Source organism: Triplophysa rosa, linkage group LG1, assembly GCF_024868665.1.
Source record: "Triplophysa rosa linkage group LG1, Trosa_1v2, whole genome shotgun sequence".
Lineage (NCBI taxonomy): Eukaryota > Metazoa > Chordata > Actinopteri > Cypriniformes > Nemacheilidae > Triplophysa > Triplophysa rosa.
Genome location: NC_079890.1, coordinates 1,024,177 through 1,051,529, shown reverse-complemented (window position 1 = coordinate 1,051,529; position 27,353 = coordinate 1,024,177). Strand labels below are relative to the sequence as shown.

At 39.0% G+C, this 27,353-nt stretch overlaps 3 protein-coding genes across 4 annotated transcripts; 2 read left to right on the top strand and 1 right to left on the bottom strand.

The window, feature by feature from the left end:
- Positions 1–8,462: 8,462 nt before the first annotated feature.
- On the top strand, positions 8,463–19,210 carry shtn2 (shootin 2). 2 transcript variants are annotated; one of them, XM_057338894.1, is made up of 18 exons: positions 8,463–8,575; positions 8,987–9,030; positions 9,920–9,980; positions 10,085–10,179; positions 10,612–10,786; positions 10,872–10,969; positions 11,518–11,599; positions 11,915–12,009; positions 14,607–14,753; positions 14,888–15,041; positions 15,338–15,494; positions 15,722–15,777; positions 15,906–16,006; positions 16,131–16,160; positions 16,578–16,631; positions 17,007–17,160; positions 17,652–17,784; positions 17,885–19,210. In XM_057338894.1, the coding sequence occupies exons 1-18, from the start codon at positions 8,569–8,571 to the stop codon at positions 18,093–18,095; spliced, it is 1,854 nt and encodes a 617-aa protein (XP_057194877.1). In that variant the 5' UTR covers positions 8,463–8,568; the 3' UTR covers positions 18,096–19,210. The 2 variants fall into 2 exon arrangements, with proteins under 2 accessions (XP_057194877.1, XP_057194885.1); XM_057338902.1 differs by having other exon boundaries at positions 17,652–17,789; positions 17,885–18,014.
- Positions 19,211–19,871: 661 nt separating this feature from the next.
- Positions 19,872–23,293, top strand: tex261 (testis expressed 261). The gene is made up of 6 exons (XM_057330722.1): positions 19,872–20,061; positions 21,203–21,282; positions 21,553–21,706; positions 21,821–21,888; positions 22,180–22,282; positions 22,448–23,293. The coding sequence occupies exons 1-6, from the start codon at positions 19,992–19,994 to the stop codon at positions 22,561–22,563; spliced, it is 591 nt and encodes a 196-aa protein (XP_057186705.1). The 5' UTR covers positions 19,872–19,991; the 3' UTR covers positions 22,564–23,293.
- Positions 23,294–23,510: 217 nt separating this feature from the next.
- Positions 23,511–27,101, bottom strand: ankrd53 (ankyrin repeat domain 53). Its single transcript, XM_057330711.1, has 5 exons — positions 26,943–27,101; positions 26,661–26,863; positions 26,288–26,452; positions 25,656–25,767; positions 23,511–25,476 (listed from the first exon to the last, which is right to left on the bottom strand). The coding sequence occupies exons 2-5, from the start codon at positions 26,813–26,815 to the stop codon at positions 24,985–24,987; spliced, it is 924 nt and encodes a 307-aa protein (XP_057186694.1). The 5' UTR covers positions 26,816–26,863; positions 26,943–27,101; the 3' UTR covers positions 23,511–24,984.
- Positions 27,102–27,353: the final 252 nt, after the last annotated feature.

Here is a 27,353-nt window from a genome sequence, read left to right as displayed (position 1 = left end):
CTAATTAGGCTCGCTAATTGGGGGCCGACGGGGCCGGGGTCCTCTCCACACCTGCACGAGTCATGTGACCCATCAAGAGGTGCGGCGGGTCGAAGGTCACGCGATGGGCATGGGGAGAGGCGCGGATAAGCTGTGAAGGTCCGGGAGAAGGTAGACGGGGATTGCGGGGAAGAAGAATGCAGAAGGGTTAATTGCAGGAAGACCCCCGGGCCCGGCCGCCCTTAGCATGAGCCAATCTTTACAGCTCAGGAAAGATGAAGGCTGCTTGTTTTGACATACTTCACACAAGTGGCCGACCCCGGCGTGAAGGAATGATACCGCATTCCACCCAAAAAGCCTTCGGAGGCTTCTTGGAGGAATTTGAGGGGACGAAATGGACGAGAAAGGTCCTACAAAGGCATCGATTTTGGTTGCTTTTCCAAAGCGAGAGATAAAGTTGCTAAAAGGTTTATTTGAAGAGGAATTATGTGAGTTTAGCTTTATTAAAGGGATAGTTCACTCACCATCATGTCATTTCATACTTTTTTTGAGATATTTTGCAGAACGTCGATAGTCAAACAACACTGAACCCCGTTGACTTCCATTGTATGAACGCAAACCCCTGAGACATTTCTCAAAATATCTTCTTTTGTGTTTTGCATTTATTTGGGAAATAAATGATGGGAGATTTTTGTATTTTGGGGCGAACCGTGCCTTTAAGGCCTCCAGACTTCTTCACTTGACAAACGTTATCATTTCATGTTTTATTTGAGAATGTATAATCTAGCTGTCCATCATCAACGATGTAGTTGTTCATTGTTTATCTGTGCCATTCATTGTGAGGATCGTGTCCTGTTTTCACCGTGTTCGTTTAAATGAGCTTTCTGTGGTTCATAAGGGCACGGGACGTGTATGCATGTTTTGTTTGCATTGAGTTGAAAGGTATGGTCCACTATTCTATTATCTTCAGCCCTCTCGAGTCGCTCCTGACCCCAGTCTCTTTCACGGTGAACAAGAATGTGAAACAAGCGCTGGAGTTTGAATAAAGACAGCTGCTCGCTCAACAACACAGATCTGAAGAGATGAACCGGAGCCAGCACCTGGTCAACGTAAAACAACATCGTGTGTTCAGGAACGTTTCATGCCTCGTGACAGAGTTTTGGGTGATCTTTAACTATGTAGTTGTCCAATTGATACTGAAACCTCCATTCAGAGTTGTGAAGTGAAACCTCAAGAGTTTTTGAACGCTGATGTTGAAAACATAAAGCCTCATTCACTATAAAGATATGGCAACAAAAAAGGGTCCACATTATTGTACTGTAACATTGATTGTTTTAATTGTGAAATGATACATGACAGATCTGATCATTTTCTCTTAATAAAGATGAATGAAATCTGACTTTTGATTACAGTAATCGTTTCTTTTAGTTAATGCAAGATTACTGAAGAAACATCTGAGAGGAGAAAGTCTCAGTTTTCTCTCTCTTATTACAGTATTTCATTGCGTTGTTTTATCAAAGAAATGAATATTGACATATTTTTATGATTTTATGGTCTGTTTTACTGTAGGGATTGTGGATCTTGATGTCATTTTAAGTGAAATATTTCATGGTTTTGGCTGTGTGCGGATGGTAACATCAGTGTGGTGTCTCGTCACCTTTTCTTTGACAACAAGCCGAATCCTCACCCAAACCCATCTTTCATAGACCCCGTCACCTCAGTTTTCACATGTAGTGCAACTATAAAACTCAAGGACGGCTCGGTCTTTTATATATTTCGCTTTTTCTCCATCTGCCTCATTCAAAAGAGGCCGTGAGTTTGCTTTGTGTCCCCTCACATTTGTTCAAAACCAATTAAACCTTGCGTGTCTATAATCTTTCATCTTTTCATCCAGTGCGATGTCATGCGCTCCTGCACACATACACCTCACTCAAGCGCTTGAAAAGATGGGTTTTGGGTGGTTTGGGGGTTGCGTCTGTGCTGGAAATGTTCCGTTGGATCACTGTTAGGAGTGTTTGGGTCTGCGTCACATGAGGACAATGTTATTGCTTTTTTATAGCTCAGGATATTTGAAGGAGTTCTCAGTTGTGTTTTATTCTCACATGTTTCTAGATGATTTAAAAACAGAATCAAATGAGTGTTTCATTGTTGAAACACATTGAAGAGTAAAATGAATGTAGATTGTCGAGGTAAAATCACCTGGATTTGAGTCAATTTGATGAGAAATGTATGAGCTCATATTGAGATCTTCATAATATTGACTTTTGATTGCAGACGAGACAAAGCTGAGCTCATCTCTTCTGAAACTCTCTAATGACAGACACATTTCTGACTCTTTTTCTGAGGAGAAATCTCTGAGACGCAGATGAAATGTTACATTTTAACACACGGATGGACATGCGGGTAAGTTAATTATCATGACATTTTAATTTGAAAGTAAACTACTCCTTTAAGCCAAAAGTTCCATTCACTCTCCATTTCATTTCATTGAAGTCTTGGAGAAATAATTGACGATTTTTGTGATTTTTGGTTCTAAGAGCAGATCAACCACCAAACAATATTTCTGTTAAACTTATCTTCAGCTCTGCCACGCATTTATTTATCCAGCATCCAAAATTAGCCACGAGCCAAAAATATCAATAAAACTGTATTTTATATTATTTATTTTTGTAAAAATAGATGTTATCATTCCTATGCAATACAATATATTTCAAATATGGTTCTGTTTAAATGTAAAACTTGCCACAAAGCTTAAGACTTATCGATTATTTTGTCCTTATATTTGATATTTTGTGGCTTAATGGCTTTCCGTAAAGATCGCAGCCGTGATTTTTCATAGTTGACGCTTCAAATCGCACACATCAGTTGTGAATGTCGTATGTTTTGTTATCATGATAAGTCGAGTTTAAAGCGTTCAAAGCGTCCTTTTTGGTGAATAGCAGGCATTGCCTTCACGGTCACGGTCGAAACTGTAAAGAAGTGCTGTTTTCATCATTGTGGTCACCTTATTATTGATTTTTACACAAATGTCTCAGGATTGTTTCTAAACGCAAACCTAAATGTGAAAGAAAATGAATGTCTGTAACTGACTAAGATAATCAAATCGGAATCGAGATTAAACGGACAAATAGAAAAGAATAGTTAAGCTCGACTTCGAGGCGGTCTGAAAGTTTCTAATATAAACGTTACAAATGTGGTCAGATCATCTGTGTATCTGACCATTGACCCAGCGCTCATTCCCTGTAACCTCATTAATAGATTAATAGAAAACAATGTTCCATTTACGGCCACCCAACCTCGCCCGCATGTCACTGCTGCTACTGTTTTGTGAAGGAGGGAAAGTTTGAATAAAAGAAGAGAAAACAGATCGTGCGTGTGTGTAAGCGAGAGAGAGAGAGAGAGAGAGAGAGAGAGCGTCACGAACGTCAGAGCGAGAGATGAGAAGAACACTTCTTTTGAGCAAACGTGTGAACAAAAGCCTCCTGGAACTGTCGGCCTCCAGGCCCGGGGTGGTTACGGCTTCTGGATCTGTAACCAACAAACCACGGCCTCCCCTTCCCGCCGCCCCTCAGCCGCCTCTCTTTATTGGGAACAGCAAATTAAAGGCCCGTCCATCTGGGTGTTAGCACCAATTATCAGAGGAAGCTGTCAGGCAAGATTAGAGCCTGTGGAGAAGGCGGGCGGATGGCTTTTATTAAAGAAGAACGACGTAGCGAGAGAAGTGTGTCACGTTATTTAGTACGAGAGAATAATTGAAGCAAACACGTTTTTGATTTCGCTTGTCTCTCTTAATTCCACCCGCGAGTAAGACTTTGTTTTCAAGTTAATATTTCACATTTTAGAACAGATGGCTTTGCATAGAAAATAAACTTTATAAAAGTAAATAGCATAGAAAAAACCCTCTGTGGGTCTTTTACGGTTTCTTTTGGCACCGGTTGTGATGTTTGTCCTGCCAAGAGCCCTGCAGAAGCGACATCATTAACTTCTCGCCCCCCCCCCTCTCTCTCCCTGCTCTAATTTGTCGGGACCAGGTGTGCGGAGGCCGAGGAGAGGGGCGGCCGGTCGAGGTAAGACCGCAAGTTTTCGGCCTGAAAGACAATGAAAGCCACACAATGGAGTCCAAAATCATGGCGGGGCGCGGTGATGCGCATCCACGCCCGGAGTCTGGGGGGATGCCGGAACTCTAAGAGTTTCATCGCTGTTATCACATATCTGACTGCTGTGTACTTGTTGAATTCCATGATGGTGTAAACTGAATGTAGATATTGTGGATTTGGGTAACTTGGATACATTTCGTATTGAGATCTCCAATAATATTGACTTTTGATTGCAGACTTGACAAATCTGAGCTCAGTTTGAATCTCTTCTGGAACTCTAATGACAGAGGCAGTTATGAGATTTCTGACTCTTTTTCTCAGGAGAAATATCTGAGATGCAGATGAGACTCAAATTTTTCCATTTGCTCTGAAGTGTCCGTCTCATGTGATGTAATGTAGCCTGTGAGAGGGCAACGGCATCCTGTGTGACCACCACAACCATAGAAGACCTGCAGGTGTTAACAGACCGAAGCCACAGGGGGAAGAGAAGCCCTGAGGAAAATTAACCAAGAAATTAACAAACCAAAGTAACAGTAGTTTTATTACGGTAAAAGTGCAGTAAACATGGTTTTATTAGAGTAAAAGTACAGTAAACATGGTTTTACTATAGTAAAAATGTATCTTGGTTTTATTAAAGTAAAAGTGTAGTAATTGTGCATTTATTACAGTAAAAGTGTAGTAAATGTGTTTTATTGCAGTAAAAGTGTAGTAAATGTGTTTTATTGCAGTAAAAGTGCAGTAAAGGTGGTTTTATCATTGTAAAAGCCTACCACGATTTTATTAGAGTAAAAGCATAGTGAACGTGGTTTTATTACAGTAAAAGTGCAGTAAACATGGTTTATTACAGTAAAAGTGTAGAAAACGTTGTTTTACTATAGTAAAAGCCTACCACGGTTTTATTACAGTAAAAGTATATGAAAACATGGTTTTGTGTAGTAAAAGGGCAGTAAACATGGTTTATTACAGTAAAAGTGTAGAAAACGTTGTTTTACTATAGTAAAAGCCTACCACGGTTTTATTACAGTAAAAGTATATGAAAACATGGTTTTACTCTAGTAAAAGGGCAGTAAACATGGTTTATTACAGTAAAAGTGTAGAAAACGTTGTTTTACTATAGTAAAAGCCTACCACGGTTTTATTACAGTAAAAGTATATGAAAACATGGTTTTGTGTAGTAAAAGGGCAGTAAACATGGTTTATTACAGTAAAAGTGTAGAAAACGTTGTTTTACTATAGTAAAAGCCTACCACGGTTTTACTACAGTAAAAGTGTAGTAAACGTGGTTTTAATTTGGTAAAAATGTATCTCGGTTTTATTAAAGTAAAAGTGTAGTAATTGTGGTTTTATTACGGTAAAAGTGTAGTAAATGTGTTTTATTACAGTAAAAGTGTACTACAGTTTTATTACAGTAAAAGCGTAGTAAAGGTGGTTTTATTATATCATTTTTTACGGGGTTTTTTGTAAGAGTAAAAGCGTAGTGAACGTGGTTTATTCATGGTGGATTGGTAAACTAAACACAAATACCGTGGTTAACTATAATTATTGTAGTGAAACAATTTGTGGTTACTATTGTTTTCTACTAAACCTAAAACACAAACAAAAACAAACTTCGGTTGAAGCATAGCTATTTTTTGTACATCTTTAAGATATTTTGAAGGCTGAATGACAGGAGTTTGTAGAGAGAAAATCTTTCGAACATAAAAAAGACTACAATAAAGACATAAAGATCATATATTACACATGTGCATATTTTGCTCTAAAATCCTTAAAACAGACCAGCACACATGTTGTTTGTCAACTGACCACATGCACAAAGATGAAACTTGGCTTTTTCCACAGTTTCTATACCTGCGTGTTTGTGAGCGCGGGAGCGGTGGGTGGGTGTGTTGTAGAGGATTCGGGGGTGTTGGGGAGTGTCAACGCGTTGAATGCAGGCCAGTGGAGAGGAAGGGAAACTCAGTGGGCAGCGCCGGACTCTGGCACGCAGATGTGTGATTATGCCGGACTAAAACCCTGCCGAACCCTGCTGTGTGGGTCCTGACCCTTACAGAATCACTGCTTCTGCATGTCAGAACTAATGGAGCTTTTAGGGAGTCCCAACGGAGAATTAGAGAGAGGCTGTGCCCCTCGCCGAACCTTCGCCTGATATTACTGTTGACCTTTCATCACAATAATCATTTGTTTGAAAAATCACAGTTTTATCTCGCACTTTCATTACAACTGAATATATCCCCCCATCCCGACCAAATTGGATTTTCGTTCACTGTATTATGTTGTTGTCTTTTTTGCAGCTTAAGCGTGAACTGGAGCAGGTGTAAAAGAGCTGGGACGTCCTGCTCGCTTTCACTCACGTTTCCCCTGAATCACAGCTGTCTGGTTACTGTACCACTGTGTGCCGGCCGGCTCAGACACTGCTTCCTGTGACATCTTCAATGAGAGATGTCATCACGTGTCTGTCTGGATATCTTCCTCTGTCCCATACGCCCATCATCATCCAGACTGTGACATACTGTCTGTACCACTGCGTGCAAAACAAAAAACACCATCTGTGTTCATACATTACCAAAAGCACATCATTTGTGAAGATCCAATACAAAGACTTTTCCCCTTTCAACAACACTTGTCTATGACATATCATAACCTTTATTGAAAGAATATAAGATTTAAAGGTTTTTTTTAGGTTAAACATTATAGTAAGCGGCCTAGTTTAGCCCAAACTGAATTTCCATGCGGGCGCTGTCACTTACCCTTTTCCCTTTAGTAACAGGGTTGCATCCATGTACCAGACTCATGTTAAGTCTCATTTGTTGTAACATCATAAAACAGCAACAACAACAATAATAATACTGTTAGGGTTAAATATGATCAGAATTTTGATTTTATTACTCATTTATTATGAATATTTGTATTCAGTACAATGCATTTTAAATGAAAACTGTCACTTTAAATTTAGCTTCAATAAGTAAGAAATGAAGTAAAAAATGTGTTGAGTTAAAATAGAAGTTGTTGACAGTCAATAGAAGGTAAAAGACGAGCAACAGGTTGTTGTTCGTAATGTCAGAGCGCCACCTAGAGGAATATTCACATTTCGCGTCAAACTGCATATTCATTCACACCATAAACATCATAACAATTTAATCAGCAATAATAAAAGAAATAAAACAATAATCATATGTTTTGAAGTATTACAAGTATAATATAATTATATGCAGAAATACTTTTTGTATAAATACTAGTGTTTTAAATGACAACATTTTTGATTAAAAGTTATTTTCGGTGAAATGAGAAACAGTAGAAAGCGATCTGTATGACCATAATGTAATTCAACAGGAGATTCAACATCATGCGGCGAATCATATTTAAGTATTGTTCATGTGGTTGTAAACCTGTCTATGAGTCTTACTTCACAGGAACACAAACAAAGATATTTTGAGAAATGTCTCCGTGGTTTTGTGTTCATACAATAAAAAGTCAACAAGGGTCACTGTTATGAACATTCTTTAAAATATCTTCTTTTGTGTTCTGCCGAAGTTTGACATGACATGATGATGATGAGTAAACGATGAAATCATTTTCATTTTGTTTCAGTGAACTATACCTTTAAACGGGCTGGACAGTCACCAGATCTGTGGCAGAGCTCCTTTGGGATATGGTGAAATGGGAGATTGTATGAATATATCATATAATAGAAAATGTTTATTTTGAGAAATATGTTATTGTAAGGTGTCTATTACAGATAAAGATTAGCGCGTGTCTCTTTCTCTTCTGGCATCAGTGTGTTTAGGTTTCTAGCATCTCAGTGAGTCACCGAAGGGCCGCTCGTATCTGTCACATCATCTTTCACTCATCATTCGGACCCATCCTCCTCATTCTCTCTACCTCTCTGTTTTCTGTCGTTAAGGTTTATTTAGTACATCTCAAAATGAGATAAAGAACTGTGTTGTGACTCATTCTGCACAGCTGATATCGACCGATTGAGTCAATGTTATTCGGCCATACCCTCAATAATTCAGATCCATCTCATGCTATGATAACATGACCCAATGACCCACCCGTGGCAGTCACGTCTCATCATAATGCACTTTGACTAATGCTAGGCTGTTTCTGTGTGCTTGCTAGTATTCAGTTATTAAAATCTTCAATTATTACATGCACACGTGATGTACATTTGTACCAAACAGACAGAATTAGGATGCTGAGTCTTTCTCAGAGGCCGGTATCTGTCCTGACATATGACCTCGTGTTATTTTATCATGTTCTTTCTGAAGAGCCATTGTTTAGACAGCACATAGCTGATTTTCTTGTATCAGTGTGCGTAACAAAATGGGAAGGATGAAAACTAGCGGTGTTCAAAAGCTGTAAAAAGGTTTCAGTTCTCTACACCGTTAACAGAGAGACTAACAGAAACAGAAACGGCACTTCACAACATCACACATGAACCTTTCTTGGCTTACTCTGAGTTTTAGAAATCTTGGGTCAGACTCACTCCAAAATGTCAGGTATGATAAATTCACTTTGCATTTCTTTGAAAGTATGAATAGCTATATTTTAATACTTTTTTTGATGAATGAATGTAAAATATTGATAGCATATTTAACAGTGAATAGTGAAATGAGAGATATAAATCTAACACAGTCATGCGGAAATTATTTTGCCAAGGACAGCATTACTTTATTTAGTTTTACCAACATGAACAGAAATGTGAAGATTTTGTGTGGTCATTGACTCAGAATCGAGTATTTCAACACGTGGATAGCTCTTAATATTGCATTAGTGACATGTGACGTGTCACAAAACCCTTTGTCGTGTATGAATATTTTAATAGTTCTCTTTATAAGACACATGACGTACAGTATTCTAGCTCATCAAAGAGATCATCAGTGTGAAATGTATACGTGTTGTTCTGACAGATTCAGAGGACGAGAGCATCTCAGAAGATGAGAGAGACATTCAGGTAACTTTGAGTATGACTCCTTTTTAATAGCATGTGAATCAGTGTTCACTATTTAACAAGCATTTCAACGTTTCAATGTTACATCTGTACTGTATTAGGTCTGAATTCGTAGAAATGAGTAGAATCTCGAATGACACCAGATTGGTCGATTTGAAGGCATTGCATTATGGGATTGCTAGTGTTCTGTTGCATTTGCTTTTGCGTCCTGCATGACAATATACGTAACTATTTTACAAGGTGTCTAATTCGTATGAATAGTAATACAATTCTGAAGCCCCACCCCTAAACCTAATGGTAAGGTAAGAAACGAGATCACTTGAATGAATGCAAATGGACTTTGAATTGCAATGAGATTGTGTTGTGTATTTTGTATATTTTGGCAAAATACATTTGCGTATTTAGAACAATCAACATTTTGAAAGTTTGCACAACGTACAAGCACCTTTCGGCAGAAACACTATAGCAAAGCCATTGCGAACATAACCAGCGAATCTCTTAAAGGAACAGTTCACCCAAAAATGTCTTTGAACACAAAGAAAGATATTTGGAAGAATGCTTGTAACCAAACCGTTCTTGGCCCCCATTGACTACCATACATTTCTTTGTTGTGTTGAACACAAAAGAAGATATTTTGAAGAATGCAAACAAACAGTTCTGGGGCACTTTTGACTATCATTGTCATTTTCCTACTATGGCAGTCAATGCTGGCCAAGAACTGTTTGTTCTAAGCATTCTTCCAAACATCGTTCTGTGTGTTCATCAGAACAAAGACATTTATACAGATCTGGAATAACTCAAAATTTAATTTTTTGGGTAAACTGTCCCTTTAATGAATTGATTTCCCCTCATTTCTAAATATGTTTCATTCATCATATAATCCGTTCGACAGTGTGAGATTCTGGAGAAAGAGCGAGACGATGCCAATGAAAAACTGTCAATGATGGGGAAAGGTGAGAGATCAGCGGACGTCTTTTGCTATTATAACATTGAAGAAAAACTCTTTTGTCTCTCATTCTGAATGGATACACCGTGTTTCTCTGTTCCTCTGTTTCAGCGTCTTCTCAGCTGCTCAAGGAGTTGGATATGTTAGAGATGCAGTTTCAGATCGAGCGTTCCTGCAGGGAAACCGCAGAGGCTTTTGCACTGAAGGTATCGAAACTTCCCTTTTCTCGCACGTAAAACAAACGTCTGTTTGTTCTCTCGGTGTTTTCACATCCCCCGTTTCACGCTGGACCACGTTCTCCAAACTGAGTTCATATCGATCGAATGACGAAGCTCGTCTGACTCAAACAACACTGCGTGTAATGTGTTTACACTACATCCACATCATGGGTTTCTTCTTCGTTCAAAAATGCACAACAATCAGCTACTGAGCAAATACATAAAAGTCAGTGTTTAGAAAAACCGTCTCCTTACCGAGACTCACAACGGCGAGATCATAATAATGAGTTATAAGATGAGCCGTCGGGGCCGTTCCATTGGAAATGTCCGTTCGATGTCATTTGACTTCAACACACGAAGAAAAAGTACTTCAAATAACCTGCCGTGTTATGGTTCAAACCGAGATTGCAAACCCAACAGGTTTCAAAGGATTTCAAGGTATTAAAGAGGAAAAGCCAAACCATTCTTCCTCTGATCCCTGAGATGCCAGAAAACCTCTCTGTCCTGAACCTTGACCTGAAGACTGACCCAGACTCTGACTCGGAGCCGGGTCCGGATGAAGATCCACTTCTGAAGAGTCAGAATCAGCTTAAAGGTGAAACTCCATCACACAAACATCAAGCTCCGGTCCAAGAATAGACATTAAGAGTAAGAGGATTTTTCTCATTTTGTTCTCGCAGAGCTCCAGTCATCAGTGGATCGGTTACTCGGGGAGAAAATTCAACTGTGTGAGCAGGTGGAACTCCTTAAGAAAGAGAAAGAAGATCTGAAGGAAAAGGTATGACGGTCGAAGGCAAGGATGCAAAAGCTGCAGGCCAAAATAGACCTTAAGGCCCGTTCACACCAGAACGATAAACATAACGTTTTCCAACTTATTTTCAATCAAATTTAAATCATTAAATACCGAAGTCCACACTACAACTATGATGATACAAAATACAAAGAAGGGATTTATTTGTATCGGTTTTGAAGCAAAACATTGACAGCCAATCATGAATCTAAAGGGCTCACGTATTTCAAATGTGAAATGAACATGACGTCATGTAGCATAATGTACCTTTATTCACTGGATAGTTTAGCAGAATGTCGCGATTCGCTAGAAATATTTTCAGAAGTGTAGTGAACTGACATTCCCATTGTCCCTGATGTCTTCCAATTCACCCCACATAGAAAAAACGCTGACATATTGACTGGTTGCGGGCGATTTTTTTATGTGACTTTGCATTTGGCATTCACAAAAGAATCCTACATTTCTCCCGAGTTATTATTCAGTTTACATTGGGCTAGCAAAATTGAAATTGGTATTCACACTTGTGTTGTATTAAGCTGTTGCTGGAGGTCGGCGAGAAGGAGGCGCTTGTGAAGAAACTCAGCAAGCACAACAGAACTGTGAATAAAATGAAGAGAGGTGAGTGAAGATCAGACGCAGACATTTAAGGTGCTTCACGATGCCACGTCAGAACCATTTTTGGCTAGCTGGTTCCATAAAGAACTTTTAACATCGTTTTCACAAAAAGCTCTTTGTCGTGGGAAAGGGTTCTTACCATGAGAAAGAAATGGTTGTAATGAGAATGAGTAAATGCTCCTCCGGGGAATGAAATGGTTCTTGTATGGCATCGCGCTGTGAAGAATCTATTGTAGCACGTTTAGTTTTGAAAAGTCTGTCATCCACGAACACCTGCAGAACAGCACATTCACATCACATCTTTGTGTGCGTTTGCAGTATCGCAGCTTGTTACAGAAGAGTTTGCCGAGATGTCACACAAGCTTGAAATGGAGCAGGGACTCAGACAGCACGCTGAAGTTTTTGCGCATCAGGTACGCCAAGAACTGCATATTCGGAAGTGACAGCAATGACGAATTTGTTTCAATCAAGCGTGCAGCGTTAGTTCTGGCAGGTCACGTCGCTGGTCCACATCTAGAAATATTAATTTAAAACTCATTCAGCTGTCAGCAGCTTATGGCGGTGCTCAGGAGCAAATTACCCTCCTCCATCCCCAACTCCACCTCACTTTTACAATCAGGACTTTCTGATATTCCTCTTCTGAAGTCTCAACCGTGTCTTACATAATGTTCTGTTCTGTTTACCCTAAGGGGTGTTATCGCTGATTTTTGAATCCAGCTTGCAACACTTTCAGATACGTCACCATTTCTTCTTCCCGCAACTTAAATATTATCATTATAATAATAAATGACGTATATTTGTCTTTTTTAAAGTAATAATTATCTTCTTGTGTTTATTTCTTTGTGTTATTCGTTCTGTTTGTTTAGTATTGAAGGCATGTTTTTCCCAGCACAGCAGCTGCAGGCCATTAAAAGTAAACTAAATATCTTCAGACTGGATTTCCTATAGAGACATGAGTCCTGAGAAGACAATGTGTCAGTAGATTCTGAACCGAGAGACGGAAGCGAGTACTGAACTGTGTTCAAGGGCCGTGAGAGCCACGCTCAGGCTTGTGAATCTTGTAAAAACAACACAAACGAAGATGAAAACACACACGGGAATGACACTGGAACTTTATTTAAACACAAACACACACAGTCCATCTGGCCGTGTTAACAGCAGTACGTTTAACCCTCATTCAGACTAAATGAGCATCTCATCCTAAAAGTGGCATGCCTCATCTATTCCTGCAGTAATGAGCGGCCATCAAGATGGCAACATGAGAACCGGCAGCTTTTGTTCGACACTTCCTATCCACCATCTGCATTGTCGCTTTTGTGTACATTGTTCCCCGTGTGGAGACACAGACATAATGGGGGTCCCACCAGGGGGGCTTCACCTGTGAAAGAGACACACGGCACTCAGGCCACACACGGCACAGCGTGAATGACATGCTTTATCGCCGCCCGTCCATTTCTGTGTTTCTCTCTTGTGTTTTCAAAACACATTCAGCATTTCTCAGTCAGTGTTTTGCGTCGGGGCAGACGGCTCTAATAACGGACTAATTCGAAAGGGAGAAAATATAGGCCGTCATCGCACAAAGGGGAGTTGTCAAGCTCGCACGCCTTGCCCTGTAATTGTGACGCCGGGGGGGGTCTCACTTGGCGGTTTAGATTTGCGGTTCTCGCAGGCCGAACGATAGGCCAGTGAATGTTGGTGAGAAGTGAGAGGCGTAACACTCCGGCACATGACCAACTTTCATTTCTCATTCCTGTTTCTCCTTTTTGAATGAGCTTTTTGTTGTGTTCGTTTTTGCTATCCCAAATATAAGATAGACTGCATCTTTTTGTGTCTCATGCTACAAATAATAACGAAAATATTTCAAAAACAAAAAAAAGAATTATTTAAAATAGTAATATGTTAAAGGTGCAGTTTGTAACAATTTTGCAGTAAAATATCCAAAAACCACTTGGCTAGTGTTATACATTTTGTTAAGGTGAGTACTTACAATATATCAAATGTTTCCAACTACTTGTAAATCATTGGAAAATCTTCATTCTAAACAGTGACACGGGGCTGTGCAGTCGCCTGCCAATGGCGTCATATTTGCGTCACCCTTTGTTACCGACGTAGAAACCGCATGACAACAGTGTCGTGGACAAATGCGAAAGTGGTGTCTAGCAAGCCACTAGCTTGTTTCGAACAGTCACTTATTTATGGACCACAATTATTCGCAACATTTATAAAACTTTATTACTTTACCTCATCCCCTAACATGATTTCTCGGTCCCGTGTGATTGATGGCCATCAGCGGTGGAGTTGAAGACGACAGATTCCATCATTCCACGCTCCTTCACAGCGTCATCAAGCTACGCCATTGTTGGTGTTTTGATCGTGCGCCGTCTAGCGGCGGTTTTTACAAACTGTAGCTTTAACGTATTTTCAAAATAATTTTAAAAACAACATTAAAATAATCTGATCTGATATATTGAATGGATTTTTTGTGATGTACAGTAAATTCAGTTTGAATTTTTTTTGTTTTGCTATGTTGGGACATACAAAAACACAACACATAATGGCAATTCGTAACTGTTCTTTCACGAGGTGGCGAATTTGTACGAATTTTTAGATTCATGGGCAGGCATCATTTTTAATTTTCCTTTTTTACAACAACAAAATTCGCATTTTATGAATTCATACAGATTAGCCACCTATTAAAAAAAATGATTGTTGTTAAATGTTTCTGAGATCAGGTTAAATCACATTGTAGAGATTTGCTTTTCACAGTGACAATTAAAAGCGAATAAGAATAGAATTGACATTGTTTTGCTGATTTGCGTCATTGAAAAAACAACAACTACCACATCAACAAATGAAATAAATTAATTGTAAAGGTTGCACCATCATGGATTTATGAATTTGACCGACGCATTAACCCAAAGCAACTTAAAGTGCCTTCAGATAATGTACATTTCACAAAACAATATAGTCATTCATGGCCATTGATCAAGTGGTTTGTTGACCCGTTCAGATGCTGGTGAAACAGAGAGAAACCGAAAGACAGACTTTGACCCTCGTACAAAACGCCGAGACTGAAAGACAACTGCAACACGCTCTGAATCAAGTGTCTGGTATTGGCAAAACTCTGGAAGAGATACGACTGTGTTTCCAAACCCAGGTGAGTGCGTACAAGATCAAACTCTCTCCGTCTTTGCAAATCATAAGTGCGATTCTCTTGGGATTTGGGAACGCCTGACTTTTGATATTTTATGAAAAGTTTTCTATTTGTTCTTCTAATTGGACACACATCAGCTGAAACAGTCACAGACGGCGGCTGAGGAGCTCAACACTTTATCAGATCTTGCAGCTGCGAGAACAAAGCTGGAGATCAGCGAGGAAGAAAGAAGCAACTTGGAAACACAACTTAAAGACTCACAACAATCTTTAACTGAACTCCAGGAGGAAAGTAAGTGATGTTCGCAAAAGTTTAATGCATTATAAGCATGCTGAGTTTGAAAGAGGACCTAATCTTTCATGAAATAGCCCATATGAAAAAAATCCCAATTGATTTTAATCTCAATAACTTGAAAAAGGTGAGTCAATTTGCATATCAGATTTTTCCTGCATGTGTGAAAATAGAGAACAACAAAAAATGTCCCATTAACATCTGAGATGTGATAAACATCAATGAATTTTCCTGAGCTGTGAAAAATAAACCTGCAGTAAATCATTCAGCATTTACTTCATCTGACCATCATGCAGTCAAACAGCTCCAGGATAAACTGAGAAAAACGGAGGAGCTTTCTTCTCTCAAATCTGACCAATCAAAAGAGGAAAATGAAAATCCAGTTGGTCCGCCATCCCTATCTCCTCCGCCTCCACCTCCACCACCGCCTCCGCCATCTTTAACAGTCACAGAGTAAGAACACAACACATTCATAACATTTTTTTTCAATATGAGGATGAACATACTGACAAAGTAGTTGTACATTTAAAGGTTATTTGGGTTGTTATATAATAGTTGAGATAGACCCCAGCATTACCTGTGATGTACGGAGTGGATGGATGTGTATTTTTATTTTGCATGGTGTGAAAGAATGTGAACACAAACTGTGGCAATCATAATGCATCTGTTTGTATATTTAGCCCATTGAAGGTCTTGAGGGACAAAAAGAAGGTTGGAGATGCCACTGAAACTGCAAGTATGACATCTCTACATGTCTATAATGCTTGTTTCTAAATGAAATTTAAAGATGGCGGTCAAAAAAATCATCTGGGCTTTTTAATGTGATGCTCATCTTGAAAACATGCTGTCTTGATTATCCCACAGAACCTAAAATGATTGAGAATATGAAGTTCAGAGCTGTGGATGAGATGATGGAGAGAATCAAGAAGGGAATTATACTTAGACCCATTCTTAAACCAGCACAGGTGTGTCACTTCGCACGAATAAAACACGGCACTAAATTCAGCTCTGGCTGAGGAAAGCATTCCCTGAGATGCTTTAAATATCAAAGACTTGATTCTTAATTACAACCATTTGGTTTAATTTCAGGGTGGATCAGAGGATGAAAATGCATGGAAGGTAAGTGGTCCTATATCATTCTTTTATTGTTTTCAGTGATGAACGAACATTATTGTGGAAAGTACGGGGTTGCCCAATGAAATTCTCTATGTAAGGGTTGTTTGTTCATCCACTCACTGTAAAAAACCTTGTCATTTTTTTACAGTTTTTATGTATTTTTGAAAAGCAGTAAAAAAACCCGTAAAATTATAGAAAAAGTCCAGAGGACACGGGGAAACCATTTATTATATATATATATCCTTATATCCTGTAATTTTACACGAAAAACTGCTCTTTTACGGTAGTTTGCTGTTGCTCCAGCTGACCGAAAATGTCATTTTTTTACGGAATTTTTTTACAGTGTGTATAAAATGATGGTGACAGATATCTTTAGAAATCATTGATATTTAACTGCTTCTTTTACATGCTCTTTTACAGGAACAAAGATCCGAGAACCGAAAATCAGCTGTACTGGAATTGCAGGGGATGCTGGTAAAACAAGATCACTTAACCACCGTCTACCACGTTACATCTATTTTATATTTGCTGCTACTGGCAGACCATCAGTCAGATTAAAACCTTAAACAATAAAACTAAAATTCATCGTTCATATACTGTACTTTTTCATATATTGCACTTTCCAGATACAATGTATGATGTATTATTGCCTTTTATTGTAATTGTAATTAATTTACAAGTAATTTAAAATGTATTGTAATTTTATTGTAATTGTGCCTTTTATTGTTGCCAATGTTCAAAAAAGCAATAGGCAATGAGGGGTGTTGCATTATTGTGTGAAAATGTAAATGTAAAAAGTCTGTTGCGAACTATTGCTTGAAGTGAACTCGGTTACTCTGCTCACGTCAGGATTCCATGAGGAGGTCTGGCCCTCGCCGCGGTGAATCTAAAAAACGCTTCAGCCGTAATATTGCGGAGGCAGAGCTTCAGATGGTGCTCCAGAGACGGAGGCGGGCCATCGGGGATGACAAAGGTACCCCATCTGCTCCACCAAAGCCCAAAGGTATTTACTCGGTTATAGACCTGGCATGTTTCATTTATTCTGAACGTGAATTTCAGTTAACTTGCTGCATGCAAAATGTGTCATTTTTATTAATTAATTGTTTCAAAAAATTCCCCAGCTGTGGAAAATAGCTATTAAAAACACGAAACCAAATATTGAGGTTTACATTAAAACAAACAAGAAAAATCTGTAAATGATACATTAATTCATATTCAGTTATTCAATTAAATTGTATTTATTTATACATTTCAGAAATTTGTCAAGAAAATTTTGCCTAAGAAATTTCTGTCAAAATAAAAACACTGAGTAAGAACGTATTTTTTTATGCAGTTTGCAGTGTGAAAAAAAGAACCTTGAATAGGTTAAAAGAAATCTAAGCTTTCCTTTAAAGTGGTGATTAAAAGCCGTGTCTTTGTTGTTTATTGATTTGTTTTTTGTGACTGAGTCATTTAGATCAAACATTGAGTGAATCTTTGCTCGCATATTCACAGAATCACCTGCAGCGATCTCTTCGCCCTGGACCGGTGAGAGTGGAAGCGCCCCTGTGCTCAGAAGACTTCAACAGAACCGTGAGAAGAGAGCTTCTCGCATAAAGGCCTCTGAATCTATTATATGGGAGGATAAGTAAGGTGTATAAGGATTCTTCAAATCTCAACTTCTGCATTTTTCTGAAACGTGATGTTGAACGAAGTAAAACTTTGACGCCTGTTTCCTTCCCCCGCAGATGCCAGAATTTGTTTAGAGTAAACGTCAGAAGACTGAATAAAACTTTAACCCTGGTAACCTGTGATAAAAAAGCCAAGGACCTTGCATTCAAAGTGAATTATGAACAAAATAAAATACATTCTTTTTGCTTTTCTTTGTGCTTGTATGGGACATACAGTAAATACTTTGAGTTTTCCATTTGGATACTTGTACAGTTCTTTTTGAATTAGACATTCAGCTGTGAATTTTTAAAGCACTGAATAGGGTTTTTACTTCAATTGATTTTTGACACCGAACTCTCAAAACTCTCATATGAAATATGAATTTGCATAAGGTGAAATGTTCAAAAAAATGACCCCTGGCCCTATACGTTGTGAATGCAGAGCCACCTCACACAATATTTTCAAATTGCCATAAGATTGTGTCAATTCACTAGGTGTTATAATCCCACTATTTCAGCACAGTTGAACTGCCCAATAGGACATTTCCCACGCCTTATGCATGACAGGGGGAAGCAGTCAAGAATATGAAGAGAGGAAAGGAGATCCGAGGTTTCACTGGGTTCGTCGGGTATAGGCGTCCTCTGTGTTTGGGGGATAAATGATTATACACGGCATACTTACCTTTCCTTGCCATTGTCAGAGAGACATCTCATGAGTTGTGTGTCCCACTTTCATCACATCCATTATCCTGGGTGAAAGATGCTTTTTGTGAGGTGCTGCTGATAATGCCCTTTGTATGGTTCCCATCAATGCGACACATGGTCAGTTGTGCTCCTCAGCCTCATTGGGTGTTTTGGCCCTTTATCACAACAAAATGATTAAATGTTAAATCGGCTTGCCATAGATAAGGTGAGAAGATAAGAAAGGAAGAAAAGAGAGATTATGAGATGAAAGAATAAGAGAGGGAGATGAGCTGGTGTAACAAGAGTCTATTTTATGAATAATGGTCACTACTCCAGTCTAATGTGACCATTCCAATTCATACACCATTCATTTGCATCTCGGCAAAAAAGACAATATGATGAAGCATCATTGGTCATTGAGTCACTGCCCAATTTGGACTCAACATCCACGTTTTACGTAAACAATTTGTATGAAGTGTGTAATTGATGATTATTTAGTTAATGTTTTTGTTGATGTTAAAAATATTTGTATGATTCAAATGTAATTGAGTGCGAACAGCTCCTATACTCAAAACTGTATACTTCACACAAAGTGCAATGTAGAGGCAAACGTTGGGTTTACAAGAAATGAAAAGGGCTAACACAAGCCATTTCGGATGTATTAAGAAAATTTCTAGGCAAAATAATGTTTGAGCGCTGAAAAAAATAAAGAAAAAAATTCAGTTCAATTTGTGAAACACATTAAGATTGACGTGCCGACAGTGTCAAAGCCTTTAGTTAGTTTATTCACCCATCTAGTAGAAACACCTGAAATGAAAAAGTAAATGCTTTTTCTTTAACACCTCCACATTCCTATTCTCTGATAAAAGCATTTTAAATGGAATACAATTATTCTCCACTCTCACACACTTTTGCCGTTCTCCTTTTAAAAACCACTTCATTCTGCAAGGATTCCTCCAGCCCATGAGAGCTTTTCATCTTACAAACATTATAAAGAATTCATGTCTCGGCCCCGGAGTTGAAAGGTGTCTGATTTGGGTGTGTGCATAACTGTAACTATGTGTGAAAAGGGCAGGAGGTGAGGACATGGACTGATGGGGATGTAATATGGATGACCAAAACAAGCGGGGGTTGAAATCTCTCTATCCAAACACATAAATAAATTAACTAATAAATCATATCTTTCTATCTATATATCTATAAGTCAAACATCTGGACACACTCGACTGAGACGTTACAAACATTTTGATCCAAAATGCTATCAATTCGTTTTAGTAGACCAAACAATTCCTTATCACTCGCTATTACTGAATGTGAAAAAACAGCGATTGTGTAGTAGCGCCTCCAGCCACAGTGAGCGCTGTTTCCGTTCAGTGATCAGACTCGCGCATGCGCCGTTCTTGCTCTGCGTCTGAAGAAACTTTGACCGCTCCAGTTGTTAACTAGCACACAAATGTCCCTTACCTAACTGTTTATTTATTTGACAAATAATTATAAAGAGATGTGGTTTATTTATGTACTCAGCTGGTTGTCGCTGGTGATACAGATATGTTTCGTTACCCTCGCTATAGGTGAGTTTCGTGTTGTTGCTGTTAGCGTGGCGGCTAGCCGTTAGCATTAAACTGAAGCGAAGAATAAAACCGCAAAATCTTGCACACTTGTATGAAAAGTGCTAGTTTAATCGGGGTTTTCCAGTTTATCTCAGCATATGATAAAATAAATGGGTTTGAAAGAGCAAATCGCGGTTAGACCGAGTTAATAGAGACGCTGTCATTTGTTGTTTTCTAAGTTTGTTCATTTAACGTTAGCTGCATTGATTTTTGCTGTCGGAAATGTGATAATTCCCACTTCTGATGTCATGATTCCGAGCTGGTTGTGTTCAGGTGCTTTGATGTCGGAAAGAAAGGAGGACGCCAGATTTGTGCTTGCGTGTGTTGGGAAAATGCGAACTGTTATATGGTGATAGTTTTTAACCGCACACCCTACAGTATAGTTTTACTGCTCAGCTTGCTGACTATTCTGTAATATTGGTGAAATACCTGCTATTTTCGCAGTTTATAAAGTATGCTTCTAATGGTTATTCATATATGTAAATATGTGCTAATTTAACGACAAGGCAATGAAGCTGCTGCGTAAAAACATATATAATATCATAATAATTCATATCTGTCACAGCAGATATCCTTCTCCCCCAACTGAGAGACGCGACATCAGAGGGCGTTCGTGTGCACTTTTGACCTCGGAAACTCATATTTCCGATAATTCCGAGAGCACGTGAAGGCAGCATTAGTTTTAACATGCTTGTGTTTTTATGTTAACATTTGCTTTGGTTACTTTAACTTTCCAACCTAATAGCTGGCCTGCACTTACACCTGCGCACAACACTTCATTCTTCATTTACTTTGCATTTATGCATTTAGCAAATACTTTCGTCCAAAATGACTGGCAGCGCATTCGAGCTGAACAGTTGTTTTTTGTATTAGTATTTGTGTTTCCTAGGATGGAACCCATGATTTTTGGGCTGCAAGCACCATATTCAACCAACTGAGCTACAGTTTCATCATTACTAAGATTTGACATATATTACTGCGGTTTGAGTTTTCTAACATTTTGTTTCTAAACTTTTCCTATGCCATGATAGCACGGTGTGTAACTTTGTAAGTTAAGTTGTTTCCTGCTGTTAGTTTCTTACTTTGCTGTTTGTCTCTACAGCTGCGGGTCTGTATTATTTGGCAGAGTTAATAGAGGAGTACACAGTCGCCACCAGTCGCATTATAAAATATATGATACTGGTGAGTATTGAAGTTCACGTCGTGTCAAGCTCATGGGTGTCTGAAAGCCTCACCCTCACTGCCACCTCAATGCTGAAATACACAACTTGACTTTTTTGCCGTTGACAGGTTTCACACAATATCACATGGTTTTAATAGTTGCAGAGTGATCAGCGTCTGCTGCATGCACCGAAGGCCCTGCCGTTTACTCTAGCAGCGAATGCATGCCTTTAGAAAGACAAATGTCATTTATGCATATTCAGAGAACTAACCCAGATTGTCGTCTTTCAGTTCTCCACAGCAGTTCTGGTGGGACTCTATCTGTTCGAGGGTTTCCCCACGCTCATGATCGGAGTGGGTCTCTTCACTAACTTGGTTTACTTTGGGTTACTGCAGACGTTTCCCTACATCATGCTCACCTCACCAAACTTTATCCTCTCGTGTGGTGAGTTACGCAGGATAAATAGATCAACACGCAAGCACTTTTGCATGTTTTTAAAATGGCTAAACTCATGGTTTTCATTTGATTCTCTCATCCTTATTTTTTTCTCTTGTCCAGTGTTGGTCGTGTTAAACCACTACATGGCCTTCCAGTATTTTGCAGAGGAGTATTATCCATTTTCAGAGGTAAGAACCTATGTATATGATCTTCCGTTTCAATCCTGGGTGGAAGTTGATCACTGCATGTTCAGTATTGCCGATGTAAAGGCACTTGGCCTAATGCAGACAGTTTTATATATATATCATAATTTGCAGTACATGAGATAAAAACAAATATGATTTTCTTTGGTCAGTGAAAACTGATGTGAGATGTAGTTTTCCCTCATATAAGAGAAATACGTGATATATTCTTCTGTGTTCTTGCTGAAGAAACGATATTTAAGTTAACGGCTATATCTGACGTCTCTTTGGTGTCAGGTTCTCGCTTACTTCACGATATGCCTGTGGGTGACTCCTTTCTCGTTCTTCGTGTCTCTTTCTGCTGGAGAGAACGTCCTTCCATCCACGATGCAACAGGGAGGTGAGTAGCAAACATACATTTGTTTTCATTTCGTTCTAAATGAACCGATGGGCGATGTACTGCTTAAAACACAAAAGCTGTATTGGCCTGTCTTAATGGATGTTGCTGTTCAAACACTCTTATCATATATTGACCTCACATTCGTTTCTGTTTTGCGTTTCTCAGATGACGTCGTTTCAAATTACTTCACCAAAGGGAAGCGGGGCAAGCGTTCGGGCATTCTGCTCATATTCTCATTCTTGAAGGAAGCCGTTTTGCCAAGCCGACAAAAGATGTACTAAAGAAGCGGTTCAAGTGAATACATATCAGACGACAGAGGGCTTTGGCGGTGGGGTTGTTCAGACCACCTGCCCCTTCATATGAAAAGCATCATGATTTCGTTGGAGGATTTGGTGAAGTTGATCATGGGAGAGAGGACCAGATCTGAACAAATGCACATACCAACTCCTGAGATGAACCTTTTTCGAGTTGCAGGATGATTTCTCTTACGTGACAGGACTTGAGACGTCTTTAAGTTTTTAAAGGCTTAGTGATTTGATATATTTGAAGGTGTGTGTATGTGAATGATTGTGGACGGAGCTTTCGCTCTTGAAGGCAGCGCTGTCAGTTAAAGCTCCTGCTGATTTTCTTCTAATCGTGTCACTTCAAAAGCCAATGTTTACGCTCATGAATAAATACATGTGTCTGGGGGTTTGTTTGCATTTTAAAGGAATGTTTGATCTCAAAACTAGTGTTTGTTGTTCTGTTAACCCACCATCGTGCAAACAACCTCAAAAGAATAGTTAAAAAAAGGAAAATTGTTTCGTTGCTTTGATTAAAAGTGTGATTCTGTGGAATACAGAGGGAGAAGTAGAAATTGTCAATTAGCTCGAACAAGATGGTTCATACAACCAGTTTGCTATATTTCATGTCTGTCTCCACACAAAAAAATCGAAATAGTCGCTTTTACAATACACTACAGTGGATTTAAAACTTTATTGATTCTTCTAAAACCTAAACCGGCCAATACAAAGATTACAGTATTTGTAAAATTATTATTAATAATAATAATAATAATAAAAGAAAACTAATTATTTTAATAAATTGTGTTTGGAATGACAGGGTGAATGAATCATTTTTGGGTGAACTCTTTACAACTCCACTCCAAGGTTTTCACATCTTTACCTGGAGACTGAATATCCAAAACCTTATTGAATGGCAAAAAAAATGTTTAAACGGGAAACTTAAGAGGAAAATAATTCAAAACATTTTTTAAGAGAAAGTGTTTTGTTCAAACTCTAAATGTAAAAATTTGCTAAAGTCAATTTGCTAAATGTCAGTGGAGGGCTATTGGGATGAGAAAACACATTGTGTGAAGTGTGAGGATGCTGAAATGTCGGCTCATAACACAACGGTTTGCACTCGGGTGTTATTTTGTGGTTTGTTTCATAATAGTTGAAGCTAACATACAGTCAAGTGATCGTGGGGATGCTCTTATGTGGTCCAAAAATGGAGTTAAGTGTCCTCTGATGACGACAGCAGAGAGTTTTCCAGTGTCCAGTGACCCGAGTCACGGTGGAACTGACCTTGACAAACTGGTGTTTTTGTGTCCTCATGAGCTCTTTTGTAATGTGTCAGTGATGTTTAGCATTGAATAGCATACTGGTAGTGTTGGGCAAATGGTTGTTCATATGAATTTCTACACAATTTCTAATCCATTTCTGACTCATTTTTAATTCAAACTTTCTATTAATATAGATTTAAGTTAAATATTGTTTCATACAGTAATGTTGAAAGTACATTCAGTTTGTAATCATAAATGACGGTAATTAAATGACATAAAGAATCCCTCACATTTTTTTTCTTTTAAAAAGTAACGATTCTGGTACATAACTACTCAATTATAAAATTAAAACAAAGAATATTGGCATCTTTGAATTAAAAGTTGCATGGAAAACAAATCGCACAAACTTCATTATGTCTAGATTTACTGTCTTTTACTCATTGAAGAAATTGATTCATGGCTGCATATCATAAACGGCTGTACAGATGAGAGCTCTTTCATATCTTGATACGATTTTGTTTCTTGGAGACATAATTGAGACTAAATGAAGAGTTTGTTTCCAAAAATATGTTTTTTATTATGTTATCATGTTTATACTGTGTTGTTTTGTGTTAGTTAGCTGTATTTTTTTAGTTGGCATGGCTTAAAACAAACCAAACCAAACCAACTGCAGTTTGATATTAACCGGACTGCACAATAAAAAACATGATTTTTGAATTTGTTTTAAAACAGAGATCTCTTTTTGGAAATAAACTCCAGAACAAATAGAAACGTTTGCTTAAGTCTCGTCTGCGTCTCAGATATTTCTCCTGAGAAAAACACTCTCACAAATGTCTCTGTCATTCGAGTCTCATAAATAATCTCAACAGTGTGTCAAACTGAGCTCAGATTTGTCTCATCTGCAATCAAAAATCAATATTATTGAAGATCAATATCATCTCAAACATTTCTCATCCAATTGACTCAAATCCAGATGATTTCACCTCTTATCTACATTCGTTTACACCTCCAGAGTCTTCATGTGTTTCAACAATTACACTCTCATTTCATTCTCTTAAGAGAAACATCGGAGACGAAGTTGATATTACTCATCAAATCTCCTGAACTATGAAAGAAAGACATCTGAGCGATATCATCTTTATTGATCTCTTCAGCTGGTCTAATAGTGTCCTGGCTGGAACTCCTCTGTAAGATGCATTGCCACCTCGGTCCACGGTGATCCATCCGGTTTTAAGGTCCGGCCTAACCGAGGCACATCCAGCACGCTAGAACTCTGAAAATCCCGAGGAGATTCGATCCGTGATGGGAACGCAGATGGAAACAGACCTTTCAGAAGATCGTTCAGTGGCAGGTCGGGCAATGAACGTTCAACGCCATCCCATGATGCCATGTATCGAGAGCGGCCATCTTTCCAGCAGTCGAGCCTCACGCTATGACGCAAATTTGTCTCCGATGGAACCCCCCGAGATCGACCGATGCTCCCCGGAGGAGGTTTGGAAGGGATGGGTGAGATGCTAGAATTTTCTGTCGGTTTAGGGTGACATTTTCTGGGATCGTCTGGCATCTCTGGCTCAGCGGGTTGACAGAAGGCATGTCTGGGGGTTTGCTTGACATTTATGGGGTGTTGCCTCTTCACAGTCAATCTGACCATCTGAAATCACCAAGGAGATGTGAAGTACAACCGAGCATGTTTAAGTAAATATAAGTTATAGATCACCTTCGCGTGAGAAGCTCGAACGCTTTTTTGAAGGATCGCCCTCAGAAATATCTGACAGAAGATGAGCTTGTATCAGTCTGGTTAAAATAACATAAAACGAAACAAGGACAGACCTTTTCTCTGCTCTCTGTCATTGTGAGCAGGTCCTGTCGGAGATGATGCAGCTGTTTGTGTTTCTCCATCTCCTGCTCTTTGTCCTTCTTCCACATGGCATCTTTCAGAAACCTGTTGGCGGAGACGCCTTCATGTTGACTCTTGTCACTAGCACAGAACGCATTTCTTTTCATAACCGAGCACAAGCCATCAGTTTATGCTCATTATATTCATTTTCGAGAATCATAAAGAGGGTTTCATCTTAACCACATAAACAAACGTTACTGCGTTTTACCGGGACACATTCACAAATAATAAAGCGCCTGTAGATTATTTCTGATAACAATAAAAAAAAAAACGTGAAGAACCGGTCTCGCCAATATTTTGAATTTAGACTGCGATGCCAATCAATGCACCGTACGGTTTCTTTAAATGCGTTAAAACTACAGGACACATTCAACAAATTGTTTATTTAATTCAATTATTATACAATCAAATAATAATATAAATTAATCTGAACAAAAATGAAATAAAAAAAAAAAAAGTTATTATTAGACACTAGCCAAACACAAAACCGTAAGTTAGCTGGGGGTCAGGCGCACGCCTATATTTGAGGATCAAAGACCGGATCGTGACATTCAGTGGGTGGTACCTGGCAATGGACCTGTGACCCCAGATACGAGCGAGGTCAAGCGCCGTGTGACCTCTGTTGTCTCGAGCATGTGTGTCTGCTTTATTTCTCACGAGTGTCTCAGCGCAGTCTCTCAGACCTTCAGCAGCAGCCAGGTGCAGTGGACTCAACCCTTCATCTGTCCTTCTGTCAGTACCACAGACACACAATTCACATCTCACTTTTTGGGAGACATCCGTTTTTTCATCCACCGTTTAAGTCCCCATGCTTACAAAATGACATTAATCATACAAAATCATATTCATCCGCCACTCAAATGTAAAACTCTATAGTAACAATAGTCATTATTGGTCGAGCTGATCATTAAAGAGACACATTTGATAAATGATCATACACATTGGTCTGTGCTTCATGTTCCAGCAGGTAGGTGAGACAGGCGTGTGTGTGGGGTCGACTCTGAGCGGTTAACACCATGTGTATGGGTCTGCGTCCATGAGGACAGCCAGCATTGACGTCCACAACATCACCAGCGTCCAGCAGGAGCTTCATACACTCCAAATGTCCATAGAGTGCTGCTATGTGAAGAACAGTCAGACCCTGAAACAGACGCACGCACGATAAAACGGAGAAAAAAAAGACTACAATAAACTTTTGACGGGTAGTGTTCGTGTACTACAGGTGAGTTGATGAAGTGTCTACTGTAGATGATGAAGTACACACGTGTCTGTCAGTGTGCAGTGGTTTCTGCGCTCTCTTCAGACTCAAACTCAACCACTCGAGGCTTCCGCACGCAGCGGCGTGAAACACGTCATTGTCGCGCGCAACCTCACGCGGATGCCGTACCACTGAACGCAGTTTACCCGCCACACTACATGACAAAAACAAAAAACGACCGATTTATTTCTATGACATATTGATATTTATTCCGTCATTAACTTCTAAATAAACAACTCAATACTAGTAGCAGGCTACAATAATGATAACTGTTATAAGGATGAAAGAGTTCGATAAGTTAGACTTTTACCTCATGGCTTCCGCAGACAGGCTAACGTTTGTTGACGCTGTTTCCACGGAGACCCTGCTCTTC